The 25,824-nt window shown below is 41.7% G+C and overlaps 1 protein-coding gene and 1 non-coding gene across 4 annotated transcripts in view; one reads left to right on the top strand and one right to left on the bottom strand.

The window, feature by feature from the left end:
• Positions 1 to 25,824, top strand: part of tcf7 (transcription factor 7) — a 108,531-nt gene that overhangs the window by 76,737 nt on the left and 5,970 nt on the right. For 2 of the 3 annotated variants that reach the window (XM_042339861.1, XM_042339862.1), the window contains exons 4-10: positions 7,992 to 8,124; positions 11,318 to 11,408; positions 14,358 to 14,444; positions 16,304 to 16,426; positions 19,105 to 19,267; positions 19,825 to 19,932; positions 23,321 to 23,369. In XM_042339861.1, coding sequence (XP_042195795.1) covers positions 7,992 to 8,124; positions 11,318 to 11,408; positions 14,358 to 14,444; positions 16,304 to 16,426; positions 19,105 to 19,267; positions 19,825 to 19,932; positions 23,321 to 23,369 — 754 coding nt within the window. The remainder of the gene's footprint in view (positions 1 to 7,991; positions 8,125 to 11,317; positions 11,409 to 14,357; positions 14,445 to 16,303; positions 16,427 to 19,104; positions 19,268 to 19,824; positions 19,933 to 23,320; positions 23,370 to 25,824) is intronic. The other variant, XM_042339863.1, reaches the window with a different exon arrangement.
• Positions 2,849 to 2,920, bottom strand: trnat-ugu. The gene has a single exon. It is a non-coding gene; the product is annotated as a tRNA-Thr (tRNA).

Below are 25,824 nucleotides of genomic sequence, written 5' to 3'. Positions count from 1 at the left end.
CCTCATTTAACATTGCACCGAAAACTGGAAAGAGTAAAAAGGGGATGATAATAATCCTTGCATTTATTAAGGATGGCTTTGCTGTTGTGGGACTTTACCCTGCGTGAGATAGCGCTGTATAAATGCAAGTTGTTGTGGTTATTCGAAGTAGTGCTTTATCATGTCATCAAAAAGTTTCAAAGTGCAACACAGGAATTACTGTAAAGTGTCCTGAATGTGTATTTGTGGGCGAGTTTGGCAGCAAGTTTGTGTACAACAATGTCTCACAAACAGCAATAAAGTGAATGATCGTTTTTTTTTCTCCCTGGAGGATTCTTTGGCCGGGACACTGGGAGAAACTCCCTTGTCTTTTCGAACAGTGGCATGAGATCTTTAACGTCCACCTGAACAGGATGATAGATGGGACCTTGGGTTGGTTCTGATCCAAAGGGCAGCACCTCTGACAAGGCAATTGCTCCCCCAGTGGTGTACAATATTATACACAAATCTGGGCCTTTCGAAACGTAATGCACAAGCTGTCTCTCAACCAAACCCTGAGATAAAAGTGCGGTAACCAATTACACCACTCAGATTCACTTTCAAAAAATATTGACTGGTGATATGGCAAAGTGCAATCTGGAGCTTTTCTCATGCCTCAGCAAACGTAACCCAGTGAGTTGCTGAGCCATATGGACCAGAGGGTCACAGGCTGATCTGTGCTGAGTTAGCTAACCTCAGCCATGCGGCAGTCGGAAGCTAAATATTGACCTCAGCCACCATTGGTGGGGTAGGGAAGGGAAAATCAGCTACCCTAGTGAGCTTGCCGAAATTCCAGTTGTGATACATGCAACGAGATTGACAATTTCGACCTGTGATGGGATTTCCCCCATTATAATCACACATTGCAAGTCATTACAGGTGTCAGTCTGGCTCAGAGTCTCACCTCTGAGTCAGAAGGTTGAGGGTTCAAACCCCACATAGGGACTTTGGACTCATCGTCTAGGCTGATACTCCAAAGGCCGTACTGGGCCGTACTAGTGATATGGCAAAGTTGGCTTACATTGTTGGAGGTGCTATCCTTCAGGTGAGAGATTTAACTGAGGTCCTGACCACCTGTTCCAGAAGGATGTTCAATATCCTGTGACACTATTCCAAAAGAGAAGGCAAAGGAAGTCTCTCATAGTGTCCTAGCCGGGAAATCTCAGAGACTTGTAGGGTTTTGAATTCCATTTTACCATTTTCATTTTAACTGGATCAATAGAATTATTCGAAAGGGAACTGGATTAAGCACTCGATCAGCAGAAAAATATTAATGGTTATGGGAGCCATTTCCAAATGAAGTTTAACCTGGCGCTATTGAAACGTTCCAAGAATTAAAATCACTAACATGTTGATTATTTGGTGTCCAGATCCTGTATGAGCTTTTATGCTTTACACAAATCCGCTCACAATAGGTATTTTATGTCCTAGTTATATGAAGTACAGCTTCAACTCCAGTATTAACTACACAAGTTAAGTCAACCTCTGTATTGATGCTCCAGTACTTGCACAGAACGCTATTTATCAATCTCTGACTAATTGTTTAATGAGGAACAATTAACTAGAGCTGATGGGAGAGCCTTTTGTCAGTCATTGGAAATAATAATAAAAATAATAATCCTTGCATTTGATATAGCGCTTTTCACATCTTCGAGACGTCTCAAAGCGCTTCACAGTATATACTGTAAAGTGAATTGACTGTATATTTGTGGGCGAAATGCCGCAGCAGCCAATTAATAACCATCAAATAACCATCAGGTTATCATTTTAAGCTTAAAAGGAGAAGGGGATTTTGCTTGAAACTTTGTTTAACCGTTTCATTAGCACAAACCTAGATCATTTTTTCCCGGTTTAAACAAAATTTCTGTAAATACCAGAAGTTCCCCACTTTGCTTTACTTATGAAGACTCATCACCGAATGAACAAAAAGGATTGAGTTTGCTTTCAGGAGTGCTTGAGGTTAATGTCTTTTGCAAAGTGGTGAATTCCTTCAGTCAATTCACAAAAGGCTAACATCAGATTAGAAATTTCTCATGTAGATTGTGGTGGTGGTTTGCTGAAAGTCATAGGATCAATTCCTGATTCAATCATAAGGATGAAGGTTTGGGGTGCAAATCACAAAGCAGGATCTCAATTTCGCCCACAAAATATACAGTCAATTCACTTTACAGTCTATCCTGTGAAGCGCTTTGAGACATCTCGAAGACGTGATAAGGCGCCGTATCAAATGCAAGGATTATTATTATTACTATTATAATGACAGGGTTAGAAGGGCTGAATGCTCTCTTTGTGATTTTATTCAAATGGAAGCTTTTAAGAAGAAATAAAATGGAGCTGTTGATATTGGCTGTCACAATAATGTGCAAATGGTAACGATTTCGAAATCAGTAGCAGTCAGTAATTCCGAGTGAAAGGGACGTTAAACAAAAGTGCTTTTTTTTATTGGGTTATAAAAATCACTTCCCGACAAAGTGAAAGCATTGCATGTACATTAAATAATATTTACATTGGATCATGGGAAAGTGCTGGCTCAGTCCCCGATAACTATTAGTAACCTCCCCAACTTTAGCAGTGGAAGAAAGTGGGGTTAATAATAATAATCCTTGCATTTGATATAGCGCTTTTCACGTCAGGAGGACGTCCCAAAGCGCTTCACAGAACACACTGTAAAGTGAATTGACTGTATATTTGTGAGCGAACGCGGCAGCCAATTGCGCACAGCAATGTCCCACAAACAGTCGTAGATTGAAAATGACCAATTTTAATTATTGTTTTTAGTTTTGGAGGGATTATTATTAGGCGTGTGGAGTAAGGAAACTTGCCCAAGGTTTCGCCCTGCCTGGAATTGAACTCAGGTCTCTCGCTTACAAAGCGAGTGCTCTCACCACTGAGCTACAGGACTCCACACAGGACAGGATGGGACAGGATGGGGGGAGAATAAATCCTGAACCAGGGAGAGGGCGTAAGACTGACTGAAGGGAGACAAGGAATATATCAGCCAACTTCAGTTGGTGGCACCTTTGCCTCTGATTCAGCGTTCAAGCTCACAGTCAAGGCTACACTGCAATGTTGGGAGGAGTGCTGCATCATTAGAGCTACCTTCAGATGAGGTGTGAAACCGAGGTCCCATCTGCCCACTCAAGTGGACGTTGAACATCTTACGTTGCTGCAGTATTCAAAGACAGAAGGGAGTCTCTACCTGATGTTTTCCCTTTCTTTTTCGAATTGTGCATTCCGCCCGCAAAATATACAGTCAACTCACTTTACAGCATATTCTGTGAAGCGCTTTGAGGCGTCTCAAAGACGTGATCAGGCGCTTTTTCAAATGCGAGGGTTATTATAGGATCTTTAACATCTCATCTGAACAATGGTTCTTCCAACAACTCCCCAGCACTGCATCAGAGTGTCACCGTGGACTATGAGCTCAAAATCCCAATGTGGGGCTTGAACGCACATGGTCTGATTCAGAGCCGAGAGTGCTACCAACTGAGCCAAGCAGAAGCCATCAAAATGTCCTTTCACCGCCTACAGTAACATGTACTGCTACGATTTGATTATCAGCTGAAACTCGTCTTTGAATGTTCTGGGGATTTTCTGCAAAATACTGAGAGTCGTTCATGAAATTTCCTGAAATTTCCTCTTGAGGTGAAGTTGGTTTCTATGTGCATTTTGTTTGTTGAATGGCATCAGGTGAGAAATTTTGTTTAAACCGGGAAAAAACGATCTAGGTTTGTGCTAATGAAACGGTTAACCAAAGTTTCAAGAGAAACCCCCTTCTCTTTTTGAATAAGTACCATAGGATCTTTTAACATGCACACAAACAAACAGATGAGACTTTGGTTTAACCATACCCTCCCTATTAATACCCCTTCCCCCCCACACACACACACACACTCACCCACAAATTCACACTCACACACACACGCACATTCACACACTCACACACAAAGACACCCAAGAGTTGGAGGACGAATGCCCCAGCTTCCTCCTCCAAGCCAACCACAACATTCTCTTCTCCTGTACATGAGGGCTCGTCTTTACACAGTAATAATAATAAATCGGTCACTTTCAATCCACGACTGTTTGTGGGGACGCTGCTGCTCACAATCGGCTGCCGCGTTTCGCCCACAAAATATACCGTCAATTCGCTCGACAGCACATCCCGTGAGGCGCTTTGAGACGTCTCGAAGACGTGATAAGGCGCTGTATCAAATGCAAGGATTATTATTATTATCGTTAAACAAGTATCTTGGGAAATAGAAGAAATTAGGGATGATTACTGTCTGTGATATGTTGATATTCTCTCACTCTCCCCCCACCCTCCCGACTTAAAAGAGGGAACATTCTTCGCTGTCTGTAACCGTTATCATACCCAACTGTCCCACACTGCCACCTATGCGATAAAGCCAACTAGCTCTGCACGTATGATTCTCTACCTTAGAAAGAAAACTACTGGAAAAAAGCAACAACTAAATATTTTTCAGAAGTGCTCAGCTGGTTTCACTTATAAATCCTAAATAAAATATTCAAACTTACTGCAGTGATGCGCTTAAAATAATGGACTGCACATTATTTTTATTTCCCGAACTTGAATTCTGCCTTTGATTATCATCTTCGTGCCATTTTAGTTACCGCGCTGCACTTTTGCCCTGAGAAAAAAAAAACAAAATTATTCAATCATCACTTTAGCAGTTCAAGCCCGATCAGATTGCATTCAGAGCTAAAGTAAAATTACTGGGTAATATTATGTGGGCGTCGAAAAAAAAATGAAATAGAAATTAATAGTGCCTCGCTTACTTTGTATCTCAGACGCATGGTTTAATCTGTCTGTCAGAACTAGTGTTTTGACTGCAGATTTGGGGGAAATCAGCAAGGGAATTAATATGCTGATTTAAATGATAAGCTCGCCACAGCGTTTGGGGAATTTATTGATGTTCGCTCAGCTCCCTCATCTGGATATATATGGTAACACGTCCTAATCAGTTTCTCCCGATTACGGTATATCAAAGGCACTCAATATTTAAACAAATCATTTTTGCCAGGTTCGTAGTCCAGGGATTTTTAAAAAAAACAAAATAAAATTCAGAAGTCAGTCACGGTATTTTTGCTATTCCATTAAAAAGGGAACCCTTCAAGTGAGACTCACCGTTTGAAAGAGATGCTGATCGTGAGCTCTCTCTCTCTCTCTCTCTCTCTCTCTCTTCACTCTCTTCACTCGTATTATAATATAATAATAATCCTTGCATTTGAAAAGCCCCTTATCACGTCTTCGAGACTTCGCAAAGCGCTTCACAGAATACACTGCAAAGGGAATTGACTGTATGTTTTTTGGGCGAATATACAATCAATTCACTTTACAGTATAAAAGTAGCAGAGCTTGATTCAAACAGACCCATCTTTTATGTATTGAATGTCCCTGTGGTTTAGAGCGTAAAACCCTCTAATCTTGTGGGGACATGAATTTTTGCCACTTCAAGAATAGTGGCATTCTTGTTGATTCTAATTCCAAACTGATGTCTGTCATTAATGATTTTACTTCATTTATCTCTTGATTTAATTTTGAGGGAACTTCTGTAAACCCATGAAATCGGTGCAATTAAACCCTGCGCGAAAATAGCAGGTTCCCTTGGAGACACCGTACACTTGACGAGATTCTGTACGTTAACATCGGGGATCGGTTTAAAGAGCCGTTCGCTGCCCTCAGCAGAGTTTGGGGAAAATCGCGTCCAGTCTGAAAACTTCACCTGCTAAAACCGCATTGAGAGCCATTGAGAGCGCTGTCCGTCCGGTAAGCTTTCCCGCCAGTTGTCCGGCTAGGACCACCCTAGCCATTAGGACTTTGTCTTACTGCCCCCAATGACTGGTCTGCCCTGCCAGGTCCCCCCGATGAGTCAGGCTGGGCTGTGCTGTCATCAGTAGCGCAGAACCCGGCCGGCACAGGAACTGGGTTACTGAGACCGCTGTAGTTGGCTCATTTCCAGTATTCCATTGCCAGTTCAGTTAGTTCCAAGGAGACCTCACTTACCTCCCCTCCAAGGAAGGTAATCGTGAAAACTTCATGAGGAAAGGAAAACCTTATTTGTTCCGCCCAATATACGCGCAAACTTTCCAGGAGTATAGTGTATAGTGAGAGTCTGGATGATTGTTTTTAACCCGGCCCCATGTCGGAGAGCTCCATGAATATTAATCCTACCGCCTCAACCACAACTCTGTCTGTTACCGACAAAGTCAGCCCAGCCGGTCAAATGTGAAGCTCAAACCTTTCTAGTCTGTGTTGTTTCATCATACAGCACATACACCAAACCATTGGGAAAGCTCACTGATAGCTTCACGTGAACTTATGACCGTTTACTATTCCAGCGCAAAAGCACACGCTCTAATCTGTACATTACATTCTAACTAGTCAGTCGGAGAAATGTGTGTGAAATATCTGATGTTATTTGTTTTCTCAGAGCTGTTCTGCCGCACGGTAATTGCTTTAGACTTTGCTCCTTGCGTCGTATTTTCATGCGTCGAGTTCAAAACTTTGCTGAATCTGCAAAGACAAAATGCAGCAGTTTCGTGTTTCCAGATAAAATAAAACCAGACACCGTAACTGCTCAACAGCCATGAGCAAATAACTGAGTGCAGTGATCCACGTTCCTTCAAAATTGAGGATGGGCTTAAGGATGCCACAATATTCTAACGTTTTCAACTATAATCGGGATGAATCAGTAATTGAAATTGCAGGCGGTTACCAACACAAGTGCCCTCTGCTTTCACTACGGTCCCAAAATAAAACAACGCTACTCTGTTCTTGGAAACCACTAACACAATTACTTTTTTTTCCCCCAATCCGGCAAGGATTTCATACATCTTAAGCTCTGCAGCCACTAATGCTTCCAGACTAATTCAGAACAAGCTGCAGAAACCCAGAGCAAAACCATTTCAAAATGATCTATTTTAAAAGCGCCTCTTGAAGTGGTTTCGAGTGGATAATTAAAGCGTGAGCCAATCGCTTTCATGTGAGCACATGGGAAAAGCTGATTGAAGTCAGTTCCAATGTACATAAAAAAGCAAACGGGCTTCAAACTGAAACCAAAACGTTTCTCTGTTGGCCAAGGTGTGTGGCGATAGCAATCCCTATTAATTGAATAATTGTCTTCCATCTTTAGCAAACGTTTTAGTTTTCGATTGGTATGGTATTGCTTTTGTTCCCGCTAGTCATGACGAATGAATGTACGGCAGGGAGCTGTGCTGGAGTAACAGGAGACTGGACAATGTAGAGCATTAATAATAACACTAATAATACTCACATTTGATATAGTGCCTTATCACATCTTCGAGACGTCTCAAAGCGCTTCGCAGAATATACTGTAAAGTGACTTGACCGTATATTTTATAGACGAAGACGCGATAAGGCGTTATGTCAAAAGCAAGGATTATTACTATTATTTATTATAAAATCACACAGATTTGTGGAAAATTCTTAACTTGAAAGCCAGCTGTTGGGAAGCTAAGACTAAATGTGTGATTTAGAACAATTCTGCCCAACCTTACACTTTAAGAACAATTCAGGTTGTTTGCAAAGCAAAGCCCATTTGTTAAGATAATGAGAAGATATTATATAATAAGATAATGAACCACACAGAAACCGGCAGAATCTCTTTTCGAGCAATCTGCTTATATCCAGCTGTTCGGAATATACTGTAAAGTGTAGTGACTGTGTGTTTTCTGGGCGAAAGGCAGCGTGAAAGGACAGCAATGAACAAAATCAAACCAGCCCAAATCAAAGTGAGATGTTACCGTTAGAACGATAGCATCGTCGCACCGGATGCCCCTCAACAAACATTGTTCGGTTGCCCAGACAAGCGGCCTGGGACGCTGCCTCGCCTGAAGGGCGCTACGCAAATGCAAGTTGTTGTCGTCGTAGTCCAGAGTCTCTCGCACGCTAAACATTCTGATTTTGTTGTGTTTTTTTTTTTGGTTTTCAGTCGAATAAGGTCCCTGTGGTGCAGCCATCCCACGCGGTCCATCCCCTCACACCCCTCATCTCCTACAGCAACGAGCACTTCAGCCCCTCCTCCCACTCCCCACACCTGCCGGCTGACATCAACCAGAAAACAGGTAAGAGAACGTCGGAACAGAAGTGTTGGCTGGGCCAAAGAAGACCAAGGTCCATCTAGTTCGCCTTCCACCATCCTGGCCAGTACTTGTGACATGTCGTGTCTCAAACTATTCACTGCATCCCCAGATATTATTTTCTAGCAGAAATCGATCTCATTTGTTCTTGAAACAAATGACATTCCACAAGTTTACTACTCGCTCACCGAGGCAGTGTTTCCGCAGGTTTGTTCCGAATTTACCCCCCTTCGATCGCAGGCCGTGTCCCCTGGTTCTACTGTTCAGTACAAGATACCTATCCAATTCCCTTTTGAAAGTTGCTCTTGAATCTGTTTCCACCACCCGTTCAGGCAGGTCATTCATAGAAAATCTGCTCTCGTTTTTTTTGGAAAATCAATAGCATTTGTCAGTGAATCCTGACAATTTATCCCTTTATCCCTTCAGCCAATCGACTGTATCTTTCAGGGGAGAGCAATTCTCTGTCGATTCAAGGTCTGTATCTAATGGAAAAGCTGAGTCCATTTTGAGACTTAATTAAGAAGGTCTCCTTCAGGAGCTCAGTGGATGGAAGCACCATAGAATCATAGAATATTACAGCACAGAAGGAGGCCATTCAGCCCATCATGTCTGTGCTACCCAATCAGTCCCACTCCCCCGTTCTTTCCACATATCCTTGCGATTTGTTTTCCTCTTCAAGTACCGATTCAATTCCCCTTTGAAAGTTGCTATTGAATCTGCTTCCACCACCCTTTCAAACAGCGCGACCCAACCAGTGTGGTGTGGTACTGGGATCTGCAGACCAAGAAGAACTGAGGTGTTACCCCTGTTTTCTGCTGAGTTAGCTGTTCTCAGCCAGAAAAGGACAGCAGTTTGAGGACTTGTTCTGGGGAGGAGAAAAAAAGATTCCCTGAGCACTTTAGGGAGGCCTTGAAAAATTTCCAAAATGAACCGTGATCTGAACGAACAGCAGTAGTCGTACCCGTGGATCTAACACAGATCGACAGACTGTGGTTTAACCCCTTCCTGCTCTCAGACAGACGAAACGTGGGCTGTGAATAAATTAAACACACATGCCTTTGTAGTGTGCTTGTGTGTGGGAATTGACCGGAAATAACAGCAACAAAGTGAAGCTGATCTTTAGGGCTGTGAGTAATATCTAAATGTCAAGGCCTGTGCACGTGAAGCTCTGAGTTCTGGAACCAGTTCAGCCTGTGCGACATAAAAGACTTCAGGGAGCTCTGTGGGCAGCTTCAGTTCCTGGTACATCCTGGAAACAGACGGCTCTGAAAATGTTATTGTCACACTTTGTGTCAGAGAAGACATTTGCATTGTACCCAACGCCACACGCAAGGCAACACAACTTTTTACAGTCAGCTCTTTACCATCTTGGGAGTGTTTTCAGTCTGGAAAGGAGACGTGATAAGGCACTATATCAAATGCAAGGATTGTTGTCATTATCGCACAAGCAAATTTAGGTGGACGGGATCTTAAAATGGAATTGAGAATGTAAACCCAGCACAAAACTTTCAGACGCACCAAAATAGCAGAATATTCAGGACAGACACCAGAAAACAAAAGCCTGGAAGTCCTGATGATATGTTCCCTTGAAATGGATTATTTAAAAGAAACATTTATCACAAAGAACAATTGGTACAAGGATTATCCATCAATTAACCCAGGCCTGTGGAATAATAATAATGTTAATAATAATCCTTGCATTTGATTTTGCGCCTTATCACGTCGTCGAGACATCTCAAAGAGCTTCACATAGTTTGACCTTTCATCATCTGCTGGTGTAATAATAAGTCTATTGAGGATTGGGAATGCATGAAATAAGTTTTAAAAATGGTTAATTCCTTACCAACAGCTGTCAAAGGTGAAGGAAGTTTCATTCCTTCTGTACTTCATCTGTATAATGTTATTGATAAATGGGGAATAGCCCTATCATTAACCTTTGCAATCAAATGACCTTGAACATCCAGACTGATATCGGCCATATATATATCAGAGTGAATAGCTCTTTTAACTTTTCACATCTCCTCAATTATGTTCCTCACCGGGAGTCAGATCACCACATTCGAGTGTGTTTTGTAACGTTTGAGTCTGACGAAAATAAGGTGCTTGAAATTCACCAGGAAATTTATATTGATGTCAATCCAATCTTCACTTCCAATTTTCCTTCACTCCATGTCATCCGCAGCCTCTTGACGATCCAATACTGATCAGGAGTTTTCTCGTAGGAACAAACCGAACAATGGTCAAACCTTGCAAACAAATAGGATTTACCGAAGTAGGAATTTGCTGTTGTTAAGAATTTCCATTCTCCCAAATTTCCAAATGAAATTCATAAATGGGGGTTATTTTACACTAGAAACAGGGACATCCTCTCACGACTTCTTTATAACAGTGATTTCATTTGTGTCTTATTTTTTAAGTCAGGGAGGAGAAAGGTTGCCAAAAGTTTCTGAGGATATCACAAAGTGCACAGATTAATTTGGGAGATTATCTCTGAGACGTGTTCTTAAAATTCTTAAGATCATTGTCTTAAAATTTAATATCATGCAGTTTTTTAACAAATCTTTCAATTGCATCTCAATTTAGAGGTCAGTTTTCCACAGTTCCTTTTAAGTTGTGTTAATGTGGTGTACAATTAATCAAGAATTTAACATTACGGCTTAATATATATTGCCTTGTTTAATTGTGGAAGTGTTATATTTCTGAAGTCAACACATTAATAGAAAATATGGGTCAGAGCATTTTTCCAAAGCGATTAAAATATAAGGACTGTACTGTAATTTTTCACATCTAAAAATGAAGTTTGCCGTTGAAAAATTAACCCAAAACTCAGCTGCAGTACTGAATAATTGTTAGAAGTAAAATCTTATAAAATAATAATCCTTGCACTTGATATAGCGCCTTATTACATCTTCGAGACGTCTCAAAGAGCTTCACAGAATATACCATAAAGTGTAGTGACTGTATATTTTGTGGACGTATGTATCATCAACAACAGCAAATTATATTTGCATAGCGCCTTTGACGCCGGGAGGACATCCCAAGGCTCGGGCAGGGAGGGAGTGGTGTGTGTTTGTAGGAGAGCACACAGTATGTGCAATAGATTTGAAGATTTTTGTAATTGTAGAGACTGATACTGTATATATGCTGATTTTTGTGTGTGTGTGTGTGTGTTATACAGGTATGCACAGGCCCCATCAAGGCCCTGATCTTGCTACGTTCTATTCCCTGTCTCCTGGTGGTGTTGGACAGATCAGCCCTGCCATGGGATGGTAAGTGAAGCTTTGCGAAGTCCGATCTGAAAAGTTATAACAATAATCCTTGCATTTGATACAGCGCCTTATCACATTTTCGAGACGTCTCAAAGCGCTTCACAGAACATACTGTAAAGTGAATTGACTGTGTATTTTTGTGGGTGAAACGCGGCAGCCAATTGCGCACAGCAGTATCACGCAAACAGTCGTGGATTGTGCGGCCAAATTATTATTGTTTTATTATTTATTTTTTGGGAGTGGGGGGGGGAGAAGGGATTATTCACACCGGGAAAGCGATCCTCCAATCGACTAACGACCTACATACTGCTTGGTTAACCGAGGCGTGTGGAGTAAGGAAACTTGCCCAGTGTTTCGCCCCACCCGGGAATCTATCCCAGGCCCTCTAGCTTGCGAGGCGAGTGCTCTAACCTCTAAACTACAGGGCTCCACAAGTTCCTATTGAGTTATAAGGGAATCACTGTTACTAGATGGTCTCTGTGCTTTTATTCAGTTCTCCCAAAAGAAACACAGCCACAGCTATGGTTTGTTGCAGTTAATTGCTGAAACTGACAGCAATATTTGTTGATTATGTACTGTAGACCGAAATAAACAATTGGGTTACAAACTGCCCATGTTGCTATGATGTTCACCCAAATTAATCTGTGCCCTTTGTGATATCCAACTGTATTCTAACTGCATAAAGCAGCCACTATGATAGAGGATGACACAGAGCTCCAATTATATCATAAACTTGTTTTTATTAAAAAGCTCTTGACTAATATTGCCTCGTACCCACACTCAGATACAGCTGTTTTCAAATACGTACCACATGCGAATGTGGTGCAGGATTATAAATATTATATTACCATACGGGTGGTTAGAAAGCAATTCAGATCAGCGTCTGTGCTGAGTTAGTTAGCTGAGCTCAGCTGAACAACTATAGGGTAACAATCAGTTTTGTTGCCACGGGGAGAAAAACACACTAGAATGACAGTTACTGGAAAATACTAGAGAGTTACTGGCTCTGGTGAATTCATACCCGAGCATGTCACTGCCTTCAGCAAAGGAACAGAGCGAAGTCAGGGATGGGGGAAGAGAGGGGGAAGCAACTCTTTTCTACTTTTTTCTAGAAATTTTTCCTGCATTAAATAATAAAAATAATAATAATAATAATAATCCTTGCATTTGATATAGCGCCTCATCGCGCCTTCAAGACATTTCAAAGCGCTTCACAGAGTATATTGTAAAGTGAATTGACTGTATATTGTGTGGGCAAATTGTACTATTCCTTGATGGAGAAGTTGGCTTGGTGAACCTATTTCCCAATCGAGGCTGATGTTGAGCGTGGAAACTCTTCTACGATTTCCCGTTCCTTCCTCTCCTGAATTAGCACAGACTGCTTGCCCGGGCAATGCTGGGCCAAATCCTGTCACTGACCCAAAAGATCACTCTCTTTTATGTAACAGTAAGGAACTGGAGGAAAGCTGTGCCCCAAGACTTGACTTTGAAAGTAAATTGATCGAAACAAAACAGTAAAAGCATCCCAACTCCTCCGTTACAGATTAAATCCACCCCTAGCCAAATATCAAGTGAAACAAGTGACCCTCAATCTTGTGTGATGGCCACTTTATGAATTACAATCGGCTCCCGTGACCAAAACCATTTGGGATTCTTTTTGCGAATAATAATGACCTTTTCAAAGACCCACCCAATCCTCTGAGAAATGCCTGTAGTCGCAAGACTATAGAGTGCTCTTTCAGATGATTAAACGGGGAGCATAAGGGACACTTGATTTTTCTCACAACAACATAGGACTCGGTTACACTCAGGCCTGAGAGTGAGCCTTTGTGAAATTCAGACTATTGCCATGATTATGGAATGGGAATGATGTAACCAAGACAAACGATTCATATTCCAGCCTTGAACTCTTGTGTTTTTCTATCTGTGTTAATTGTACGTATATGTTTTGGGCCTGTGAGAGAATAAGCTCAAAACTCTCTCTATTAAACCATGTTCCTATTTACACATAGAAGATGTTTGTTCTCATCTCTCTTTCAGAGAGACCAGTGAGTAATTAAGGCTGAACAATTTGGTTCTGCGGCGGTGGAGCAGTTTGAAAGGGTTTATATTTATTGCGCTTAGTAGATCTGCCTTGTTCACCCCTCAGACCTGTGTAACATAACTGCTTTGAACACAAGTTGTGTGCTACCAGGACAATAATGTGACCAAACAGCAGAATTAACGTTTGATGGTGCCACACGTGTGCCCTCCCATGTCTTTGAAACATTGCTGTTGGGCGCTGCGAATGCACACAGAAAGCAGCTTCCTGTGATAAAATAATAACCAACTTCCGGAACATCAGACACACGCACAATGGGTAGGAAGTAACCTCGGTAATGAGGTAATGACCCAATGACCTGCTAGTTGGTCACTTTTATCACTTGGGAAACCAGCTCTGGCTTCACGCTTTGTTAAGTGAACCCACATTGTATTGAAGTGTGTTACAATAGGAGTTCCAACTCCAGTGTGGCGTAGACTGCCTAGCCTTGCACGTGAAGAATATCCATTTGGGTAATGTGAAAAAGGTCTACGTATGCCCCTGGAAGTGTTACACCAGCGTATGTCACTGTCTTCAGAAGATGCAAAAAATATGGGACAATTGGAAAACAGTCGCAAACACATAGGACCTTTCAGGCAACAGAGAGAGAGAGAGAGAGAGAGAGAGGTTTATCTCATCAGTGATGCGTGGATTGGAAACCCAATCCTTGCTGTGAAAGTGTGCCAACCCTTTGAGCCATCATCTAGTCCCTTCAAAGTCAGGATTTCACAAAGAAGTAATGAAGTGAATACGTGCCAATGATCAGAATTTGTTAACTGCAAGACACGGTCTCTGTTACGCTCTAGTTCATTCGTAGATAAAGGCTGTAAAGCCTAACAGCTGATAGATCCTTTTTTCCCTGATCCCAGGCAAGGTCAGTCTGTCTATCCAATTACATCCTGTGGATTTAGACAACCTTACTCCACAGCGCTTCCACCCAGCTCTTCCATATCCAGGTAGGTACAGGCTGTGTGAGACTAGCAAGCGGCAAAGCTAGTCTCATAGCTTGCGGCTTCCGCCACAAACACCTAGGCAGCACGAACCACTTTCGGACAAAACCAGCCATGTGGTCATCCCCAGGTGTCAGATCCCAGCAGAGCTCACTGGATTTCTATTGTCATCTCAAAGCTTAAGATGGCAGAGCTCTGCTGAAGATTGGGCCCTGGGTATTGCTTTACTTGTGCCCTCTAATGTCTAATGAGTGGATCATTCTCTATTGCACTTGCATCAAATTGTTGTGCCATTTTGTTACATTCACAACGGGCTCCGTAACATTGAATTCCATTTTTTTTTCGGACTAATTTGGTATCGGGACACTGAAGATAATCCGAAATATCTTAAGCGCAGCGAAATAAAGTAAACGTAACCCAATCACCCACCCAAACGTCAACAAATTTACATTTGTTTTGCACCTTTCGCTTCAGGAACGTGTGCCAAGGTGCCGAAACTCTACCGAGCCTGTTGTGTGTATCTGTAACAGGCAACATCAGTGTTGGGCTAGTGAGTGGGGCGTGGGCCAGGATGTAATCCTATAACTGTGCCATCACAAAACGAGCTTCACTACAGAAACACAGTAAAACCTGGTGCGGAAATACTTTTTTTTCGCTCCTTGCCTTCGCTGGCCTCATACGGCCCAGGACGAATCAGGAGAGAATGAAAATGGGCGAATGTAGAAAAAAAAAAGAAAGGTTTGCCAGACACTTTTCATGAATTAATGTCATTTTAAAGATTTTTTTTTGATTTTTTAAAAAATAACCAGTTTTCTAAAATAATTTCAATTTTCGTCAGGTTTTTTTTCATCTTTGGACAGTAATTTTTTTCCCCCCCAATCGTCCAGTTTTCCACCAGGCTTTACTGTACTTCTCTGTTTGCTTTTTTTTTCTCTAAACGTGCCTACTTTGCTCCTCTCCGTGGCTTTATGGATACATACAGCTTCAGGTGTCAATCTCTTCTGAAACTCCTCAATCACAAGGAAATTCTTTGTGGTCAAAACAGGGCACTGGTATCCTGTCATCTCTGATTTGATGTGTGTCTAGCAATGACTGTTGACTCTAACCCTTCTCCTGGAAAAATAGTGAAGTCTGATCATCCTGTTTCTATTGTCTCCATCAATGAGATTCCAATAACCACTCAATTCAGAACTGAATAGGTTTTGACACAAAGCAGCCCAGTTTGGGATATCTTTTGCATCCGAAACAACCGAGGGATGAAAAGGTGTCCTCTCCCACACAACGCATTATGCGTAGGATGGAGGGTTGGGGGAAAATATTAACAGTAATAAAATAATAATAACAGCGTGATGTGATCCACGATCAGGAACTCACATTGGGGGATATGTTAAGCATTAACTCACTACTTACTTAGTTACACATTGTAGCCCCAAAACACGATGTGCCGTGGAAGTGATGCCAATTCCATTGTTTCAAGCGCACCCAACATGACATAACTGTACGGACTATATCACAGTGCTAGGTATAAAAGGAAGAAATCCTTCCAGCCTTTTGAAATGGTAATAATAATGGCATTGGCACATTGCTATGACCGCCTGCCTGATCCAGTATGAACAAGGTACTAGAAAAATCAACCAGAACTTACTTATGGAGCTCCGCATTTCTCCCCCAAGTTTTACGTAACCCAAGCTTGGGGAAATCTAACTCATTGCTGTGAGTGCCAGTTCAGTCAGTTCCCAAGGGCTCTGTGTGCCTTGCTAACAGCTGCTAACGACAGAGGGGGGGGGGGGGGGAACTGTTTCCAATATCCTGTGTCACACTGTGATACCCAGCCCCTGAATTCATTCTGTTTCGCTTGCATCCAGGTTTTCTCATCCTCTGGTGATTGGACCTCCAGGCATGCACTCGACAGGAATCCCCCATCCTGCCATCGTAACCACTTCAAGCAAAGCAGAAATGAATCAGTATGACTATGGGCTCAGATGCATGTAAGTATCAAGGCCTTTGGTGACTCAGTTGATTCATGGGGTTGCATTTTTTACACGCGGACAGTTAAAAACAATGGACCTTTTCCTGGGTTTGGGGGAAAAACATAACATTGGCCATCGAGGCTAGCGTTTTTAAAAGTTGAAAATGATTTTCAAGCTATCCAAAGAGAGGGTAAACTGCATGTTGTGCCTTAGTGAATCATTCGGCTTTTATAAATGACATCGATCAAAAAAAAAATGAACCGATCAAAACCCTGGCAGTATTGGAGAAGCTTATTGGCTTTATTTCTCTGGCTGTGTTTCTCTGATGAGTGTATCTGTTTTAGAATTTGATTCTTTTTGCCCAGTTTGTTGCTCTCTTTTTCCAACGACGTCTTTCCTGCTCCTTTAAAGTGCTGCTGCGATACTGCTCTCCGCACACTGGGAGCTTTCCTGGCTCTCAACCGCGGAACCATTTTGCATGTGTGAACCGAGATAGCACGAATGTTTCTAAGCGCTCGGAGACACCACCCTGTGTGAAGGGCGCTATTTAATTGCAAGTTGTTGTTGTAGTTGCTGTTGTAGTAAGTGTCAACAGGTTATATAACCAGGGTCCCAATCCTCTCCCCATTTAGCGTCCGTCCAACAGGAATCTTTGAACAAGAGTTGTTACAGTCTGGAATGCCCTGCCTGAAAGGATGGTGGAAACAAATTCAACAACAACTTTCAAAAGGGAATTGGATAGGGACTTGAATAGGAAAAACATTGCAGGGGTTTGGGGAAAGGGCCGGGGAGTGGGACTGATTAGGTAGCTTTTCCAAAGAGCCGGCACAGGCAAGATGGGCCGAATGGCCTCCTTCTGTACTGTAATCTATAATTCTAAGTCAAGTGATCTCAATCCAGAGCAGACACGGGAACCCAGACTGATGTTTCCAGTCCTCAGCTCAATGACACCGATTAATTATCACAAATCAGCCAACTCTGCACAGAGACAAGTGGGGTAAAACAAGCAGATATCTAGGAAGTAAATATGTTCTGTATACATTCTGGGGAAAGGCAGAACATGGGGATCATTTTGCTTTTAATTTAATTTTAATTTAGAGCCACAACAAAGTGTGAAGCTGGAAATAATTATCTACTTAACCATTTAGACTGTAGAAGTTTAGCAACTACAGTACAAAGCAACTATCTGTTACTTATAAATGACATAATTAGAGAACTATGTTATATTTGGCATTGTATGAATCAAACTCCAATTTCAGGATAAGAGTTATAAACAGATGCAGCATATTAAAGAGACAATATTCCTTTGTAATGTATACAGACTTGAGCTACGATAGTTTCAGTATTCTTAGTCTTTAAATTGCTGGGTATCTGCATAGTTAATCAAACTAAATACCAGTTGGGTTGCAGTGTATTTAAAAACAAAGTTATCTTTCCTGAATGTTATCCTCTCCCCCTCCGAAAGCACTGATTCACACTGGCAAACATTTCCGTGAATGTTAGCAGTCATCCAATACCTTGTACAAGTAGTCGTTATTGAAGCGTACCCAAATCTAAACAGTGAATCATTCTACAACGGCGACATTATCACTGAGTCCAATCATGTCCGCACCCAGCAAAGATCAATAGGTATTAAACAGGAGAGGGCAAGTAATTCACCACTATATTTACCAGTAGAAGTTTTTTGAGGGGAAGGGCAGGATTGTCTCATGTGGAATCTCTGAAACCCATTAGGACACACTTGCTCGTGCTATGATTTCCTTACTGTAATGCTTTCTCCTCGCAGATTCCAGATCTGTCGCTTCAACAAAATCAGTTGATGGAAACAAACCTGAGCATTGGTCAACAAGTTATTGGTCCCATTATTTTACAATCCTACCTTTACACACTTGGTGAAACACCAGTAACATAAAGCCATTTTAAGAATGATACAGAGTTATTATTAATAATAATAATAATAATAATAATAATAACCCTTGCATTTGATCCAAGGATTATTACACATCTTATCACATCTTTGACGCGGCTCAAAGCGCTTCACAGAATACACTGTAAAGTGAAACCTTATCTTTGAAGGCTAGAAAGGAATTAGGGTGAGAATATTCATCGTCACTGAGCTGTGTGTGAGTAACTTGAGCAGTCCAGGTCTCTTGCTGTTAAGAGTGAATTATTCATAGGAACATAGAAATATGAGGAGATTCATCTCATGCGGTATGTTCCACCAATTTATTAGATCATTGGCAGATCTTTGAATTACATTTAGAGCTTGCCTTTTCTCCATAACTCTCAATATCTTTACGTCACACATATCTAGCTATCTTTCTCCCTTTTAAACTTGCTATCATCATTTTAAATTTCATTTACCAAATACACAGCCGATGACCTGAATGGGTTCTACTCCTAATACAATCCTGTTCTTATTTTTGAAGCCTGTTTGGAGTGGTTTTAGTGGATTCCTGCCATTGTACTAAATCTCAGAGCAATTTTGTTGCTGGAGCTCTTCCGTATCAAACGCACTTTATTTCAGAGAGAGCAAATGCAAGGCATTTTTTTTTAACCGACTTCAATCCACATCCCAGGGAATGCCAAGATAACATTCTACTTTGTTGCTCCTTCTGTAAAATAATTCAAACGTTCAAGAATTTGTTTTATTTTATTTATTTCTTATTCTTAAGAAGGTGTCATTTTTTCTTTAGGAAACCTAATCCAGAACCAAAAAGGGAAAAAGAAAGTAAAAAGCCTGCCATCAAGAAACCCCTGAATGCATTTATGCTTTACATGAAGGAAATGAGAGCAAAGGTTGTAGCTGAGTGTACCCTGAAAGAGAGTGCAGCCATCAATCAAATCCTGGGGAGAAGAGTAAGTGAAAATGTTCATTACCGTTAGCTCTGAATAAATGAATGTCTGATCCCAAAACTACCAACTCCAACACACAATGTTAACAGGAATAGTGAGTGTGGAGTCCTGCAGCTCAGTGGTTAGAGCGCTCGCCTCGCAAGCGAGAGGACCTGGGTTCGATTCCCGAGTAGGGCGAAACATTCTGCAAGTTTCCTCACTCCACACGCCTCTGTTCACCTAGCAGTAAATAGGAACCCAGTTATTAGTCGATTGGCGGATCGCTCTTCTGGGGGTTAATAATCCCTTCAAAAAATATATATTTTTTAAAAAATATTAATTTGGTCACTCAATCCACGACTGTTTGTGGGGACGCTGCGGTGCGCAATTGGCTGCCGCGTTGTTTCTCCCACAAAATATACAGTCAATTCAGTTTACAGTTGATGCTGTGATGCGCTTTGAGACGTCTCGGTGACGTGATAAGGCGCTATATTAAGTGCAAGGATTATTATCATGTGAACAGTTCAGAAGAGCCCTTTAGCACAAGGGTTCCTAACCCCTGCATTGTTCTTTTTATTCAGTGGCACGCGCTGACACGTGAAGAGCAGGCAAAGTACTATGAATTGGCACGAAAAGAACGACAGCTACACATGCAACTTTACCCAGGCTGGTCTGCCAGAGATAACTATGTAAGTTTGTTTTTCAAAAGGCATCCATTCTTTGATCCCCCAGATGATATTAACTCGTTGAATCTATAACAACATCATCCAGCTGGTTCTGTCTTCTATAGATTTATATGCCGTGAATTTGGCAATTCCAAAGGTTCCTGGATTGCTCTCTACTCTACTGTTCGTCATTTGTATCAATATTATTACGGAGGCTTCAAAAAAGGGATGATTATGTGAAATTTGTGGACGTATCTGTGTCTTTTCCTTGGCATGTTAGAATTTTGAGAACGTCATCGCATTAAATAGGACGTTTAACTTCAAGCCAAACCGTCATCATGATCATCATGTCTCGGAACACATGCGGCCCATGTGTAGCTAGAACTCGCCCGGAAAAGGGAAAAAAGTTATTGAACCCTGAAAAGAGTTGCTGGGAACAACTCCAAAAGACAAGTGGGAAGACAGACGTTGAACTGAAACATGTATAATATATGTGTGGCCTCGGTGGCGGACTGGCTCGTGGTTTTCAGGTAAAATTGGGGCCATATAACATCTGCACGTTTACAAAACGTTATTGGGGCTTAAACAGGAGTGTGATTGTCGATCGTAACTGCACTCATCAAGGGAGGGTAAGCTCTGGGCAATGATTATCTGGTCCAAACTGTTGCTGTTGTTGCTGCCTCTGCTGCTGTTGTTGTTGAGTTCCTTGTGAATAATGAACAGAATTCTGAATTATGCCTTTGACAAAATCGAAGCAAAGATTCGAACAAACCCGGAGTTTCGAGGTTCATGAGTATCTTAGGGGCTGTGATGGTCCCTTGAACCCTTCAAGTGGCATTGTGTCCTCGCACTGAGGACAAACCCTGCCAACCCATTCCTTGGACCTTTTAACAATCTGTCTTCAAATTCACGGGCTGAGGTGTCACAAAATCTGGTGAGAATCATCAGGACCGAGGATAGAGAAAGCACTGACAAACCACATTTTTTTTACGTAATATTTTGAATAAGATGGACGTAGCTCACACTGAAAGCTTATAATAATCCTTGCATTTGATACAGCGCCCTATCCCGTCTTCGAGACGTCTCAAAGCGTTTCACGGAATATACCGTAAAGTGAATTGACTGTATACTTTGCGGGCGAAACGCGGCAGCCAATTGCACACAGTAGCGTCCCCACGAACAGTCGTGGGTTGAGTGACCAATTCATTATTATTATAATGTTTTTTGAAGGAATTTTTTTGAAGGTTCGTACGGGTTCATAAACTGCGAGCAGGTTACATTCCTCAGGTGAAGCCCTCTCGTGAGTTTACAGGTTCATTAACTTGTTCCTACAGTCTGACCCTTAAATTCCCAATCCAACAGCTCACTAACAGCAAAACAAAACATATGTCAAGCCAAAGCAATCCAGCCACCGAGAGACAATGAAATGAAAGCAGAAAACTTACAAGAGTGTGATTATCGTCCATAAGATGACAATCTTTTCCTGTAAAAACCCCATCCTGAATTTTCCAGTCCCTGTGCCAAAACCGTGTCCAGGGTTCTTCTTACGAGACTAGTTTTGCCGGACGAAAACTAAGGGATTTGTGTAAAGTTTTTTNGCGAATCGAGATTTCTTTTCTGGTTCGATTTCTCTTCCCACTTCTACCCACCGTAGTGTATTGTGCTACATATTTTTATACGCGATGTCTGTCTGAGGCTTTGAGATCAAACACTTTTATCTTGTTTATTTTTCTTGATTAAGAACCTGGCAGCTGGACGCTGGGTTTATTAGCTGTTCCACTTCCCTCCACCCAAACCTCACCCCACCGCACCCACCACCACCAAATCCTGGAACAGATCCACTTGTAAAACGTATTCAAGCTCTTGGCATAATGGTTTGCGTGCTCCTTGGGCATCTCGTAAGAAGTGAATGAGAAACTGGAATCTAGGTCATGTTTCCTGAACAAGGCAAGGAAGCAGAATAGTCCCACGCGATCGCAGGACATTGTGGTGATCAACTGTTCCATCTTCGGAGAAACCACAAACACTTATGTTTCAAACTTAAAGGTTATCTCCAAATGCCAAAAAGATAATCCTGATTCATTCAGTCAGCTTTTTTATATATATATATATATATTATATGTGTATATATGTGTATAAATTGATTATTTTTGTCTTGTTTTCAAGTTACGTTCCTGTTGTCGTCACCAGAGAATGCATCATTTTGGGACACGCAACACATCTTTTTATTTGAATTCAACATTTTGCTTTAGCTGAAACGAATATTGTTGCTGTTCTTTGATCATTTGATCGCAGCATTTTAAGTCGATTGTTCTGGGGATAATTGGTCCAACGTAATAACCCTTAGCGTGACTGGTTTTCCCATCTGTGGACCAGGCGGATTAAGAAACATGGTACCATGCTTAGCGTGTCTGTGACTGTGCTGTGTGCTGCCGAGGAAACGGGGCAGGTGGGTGGGCACCTGAGCCAGGAGCGAGCTTGTTTCTGCCCCAGTTACGTTCAAAATGGCAGCTTTGATGGGTAGGGCTGGCGGGATACAATATTTAAAAACATTAAACGTTAAACTTGTTTTGAAGACCAGTTTGGTGGTGGCAATTCTGATACAAAAAATCACTAACTGCGATAATAATAATAATAAAAATTGTTGCATTTGATGTAGCCTCTTATGTATATATATACACGTCGTCGAGACGTCTCAAAGCACTTCACAGGATTCACTGTAATGTGGATTGACTGCGTATTTTGTGGGTGAAACGCAGCACAATTGCGCACAGCAACATATTACATTTGTGTGTGTCCCACGAACAGCCATGGAGTGAATGAATAATTTTATTTGGGGCGGGGAGGGGGATTGTTGGCCAGGAGACCAGGAGAGAGAAACTCTCTTCTCCCTTCTCTTTTCGAACAGCGTCATAGGATCTTTTACGTCAACGTGGACAGTCAGATGGGTCCTCGGTTTGACCCGGGCAATCACAGGCTGATTATCAAATGTAGATGCTCATTTAACTTAAAAGTCATCAAAAAAAAGTTAACGACAGTACCTCAACCAACAGATACCGGAAAGTCAGTTACATACTGCAATCCAATTGTACGTTAAGTGTTTCTATGTGGTTTATATATTAGAACAATGGATACAGAAACGTGACACTATTGATGGAGGCCGGGGAGTGGGGAACTCGCACTCTCTGTCTTGGAAGTGCCTGGGAAAGATAGAAGGGATGAACTACTTTATTTTAAAAATGTTATCGCAAAGAGGTCAGGCTCACCCTCAGTTAAGGATTATTTAGAGGCAGTCACTAACAATAGTCACTAGGAATCGAGATGGGAAACTTGACGTGTTCGCATTTGATGTTTTCGTATTCCGTGCACATCCGAATATTAATAGTAATGCATTTTGCACGTATAATTGCAGGGGAAAAAGAAAAGGCGAAAACGAGAGAAGCAGCAGGACTCAGACGGAGGTAAGAGCATTGTTTTCCTTCCATGTACAATGGAATTATGTGCCTTAATTGTAGTAAAAAGCTGCAGGTACCTGGGTGTAAAAATAACAGCCTCGACGATACACACAGGAATCTGATAGCAGATTATGAGAAAGAAGTGTCAGAAGGTATCATTGCAAGACAATTAATAATTCGATCCGTTCAATCCACGACTGTTTGTGGGGACGCTGCTCTGCGCAATTGGCTGCCGCGTTTCGCCCACAAAATATACAATCAATTCACTTGATGGTACGTTCTGCGAAGCGCTTTGAGACGTCTCGAAGACATGAATTGCCTTTATAAAGAAAGGGAAAAAGGGTTTATCAAATGTTTTTTTTCATGAAGTTGAATTATTTTGGTCCCATGTGTGTAATATATTATTGAGTTGAATTTGTTCACATTCATATTTTCGTATCCTGTACACTCATCTTAAAATATGAGTTAATTGCATTTTGCACATATATGGAGTAAAATTTTCCGCCTAACCCTAGATTGATTCTTACTTCATACAGTGCAGCATTTCAGTGTGTCCAGAATTTGCCAAATTGTTGAATTTGGTCATTAATTTGAAGCTGTTTTCCTGTAGTTCTTTAAAGAACTTATAGAAAATCAGCTTCAAGATGAAGGCGGAATTGAAGTATTTGCCAAACGCTGTATGGTGTGAAATGTTCTGTCAATTAAGTACATTTAGACCCAAATGGAGTTCCTACCCAGAATGTTACACGGCGGTGATTGTGATACTGTTGATGTAGGTAGAAGACAGGTAAGTTTTGCAATGCAGACTGATATAGAAATTATGCAGACATGTTGGGGGAGTTTTTTTTCCCCATTCGATGAAAATAGTTTAATAAGATTGCTTTAAAAAAAACACACACATGAATATATAAATAAATAATAATAACATGTACGTGAGGATTATTTGCCATATTCATTTCAAACTAGGAAGGGGGCAGAGACAGCTCCTGAGTTACTAAACTTTGCCACACAAATTAAGGAACAGCCTTAAATCTCCGAGGCTGAATGAAAAGCTCTCATGTCGTATAGAAAGTTACCACCGTATTAGTAAAGCGCACAGCGAAAGATGGAGACACAGAAAAAAAAACACACGAACATATACACGTACAAACGGGTTCAATTTGGCCCAGAAACAATCAATAAACCACCTTCACGTTTAATGAAGAAAACATTCCCGAAAAGATGAAGAGCAAACATCCTTCACCCGTGTAATGCTGCCTTTTAAGATAATATTACTTTACTCTCAAAGAAAGAGACTCGTGAAAGCTTGGACACTGGTTACGGATAAATATTGAAAGTGTCACATCAATTAATGTGTCAGCCTTCTCTGGTGTTTGTGGTTTGGTTCCAGTCACCGTACTCTTTTCATTTTCTCTTTTGCCAGAAAATACAGTTTGATTTTGCGCCATCGGGGAGGCTTTTTGTTTGTGTTTCAACGTTTTTCCCAACAACCTTCTCTCCCCACACCTCCCAAAGTGGGTGACGTAATGAGTTGCAATTTCATAGGAACAGGAAGAGGCCATTCAGCCCCTCAAGCCTGTTCTGCCATTCTATAAGATCATGGCTAATCTGTACCTCAACTCCAGTTACCCACCCTTGCCCCATATGCCTTGATACCCTGACCTAACAAATATTTATTTACCTCCGTTTCTACCTCTCGTTTCAAACACACTGATAGATCTACAGTGCCAAGTCACTTTCCGTGTGTGACCGTAGCCAGTGAGAGTTTGCAGACTGCCTGAAAGGCTGGTAGAAGACGATTCAATAACAACTTTTGAAAGAGAAGTAGCTAATTAATTGGTGAGGATAAGTTTGCAGGGCTATGGGGAGAGCGCGGGGGAGTGGAATTGATTTGGGCAGCTCTTTTCAAAGAGCGGGCACAGACACGATGGGCCGAATGGCCTCCTTCTGTGCTGTATGATCTATGATTCCAAGGAGGATGGAGGAAGCTAATTCCAATCCAATTGTTATCCAAGGATAACAGTTGAGAGCAGGAACCTTATTGCTTTTCTCCTCCCTCACCTGGACGACTGAGGCCAATTCTTGTGCCATCACCGCTTCCCCAGCTGAGATCAGGCCATAGCCCGGAGAAGGGAATGGACCATGGACACAACTGCTCCAGCACGGGCTCAGCGTCACAGAGTCTCGTGCATTTAACCACCGAGTCAGCAATTTCTAACAAAGTCCTCTGTTGCGGCCGGTGGAGTTAGGGAGGGCTTCCACGATCGACCTTGCGTTTCTCTCGTCGTGCTATACTTTGGCTGTTTCTCAGGCTTATGCTCTGATCGAACCTTTGCCCGATGCAAATCCTGTAACTGTTCTGTTTTTTTTTGCCGTCAGTTTTTATTCATTTTAACCATCTCTACTTTAATGTCCGAATTCTGCTTCCGTTGCTTTCTAAAGTCTTTACAATCGATCGGAG

Source organism: Callorhinchus milii, unplaced genomic scaffold, assembly GCF_018977255.1.
Source record: "Callorhinchus milii isolate IMCB2004 unplaced genomic scaffold, IMCB_Cmil_1.0 Scaffold13, whole genome shotgun sequence".
In the NCBI taxonomy this organism is placed as follows: Eukaryota; Metazoa; Chordata; class Chondrichthyes; order Chimaeriformes; family Callorhinchidae; genus Callorhinchus; species Callorhinchus milii.
This window is presented reverse-complemented; position numbering and strand designations above follow the sequence as displayed.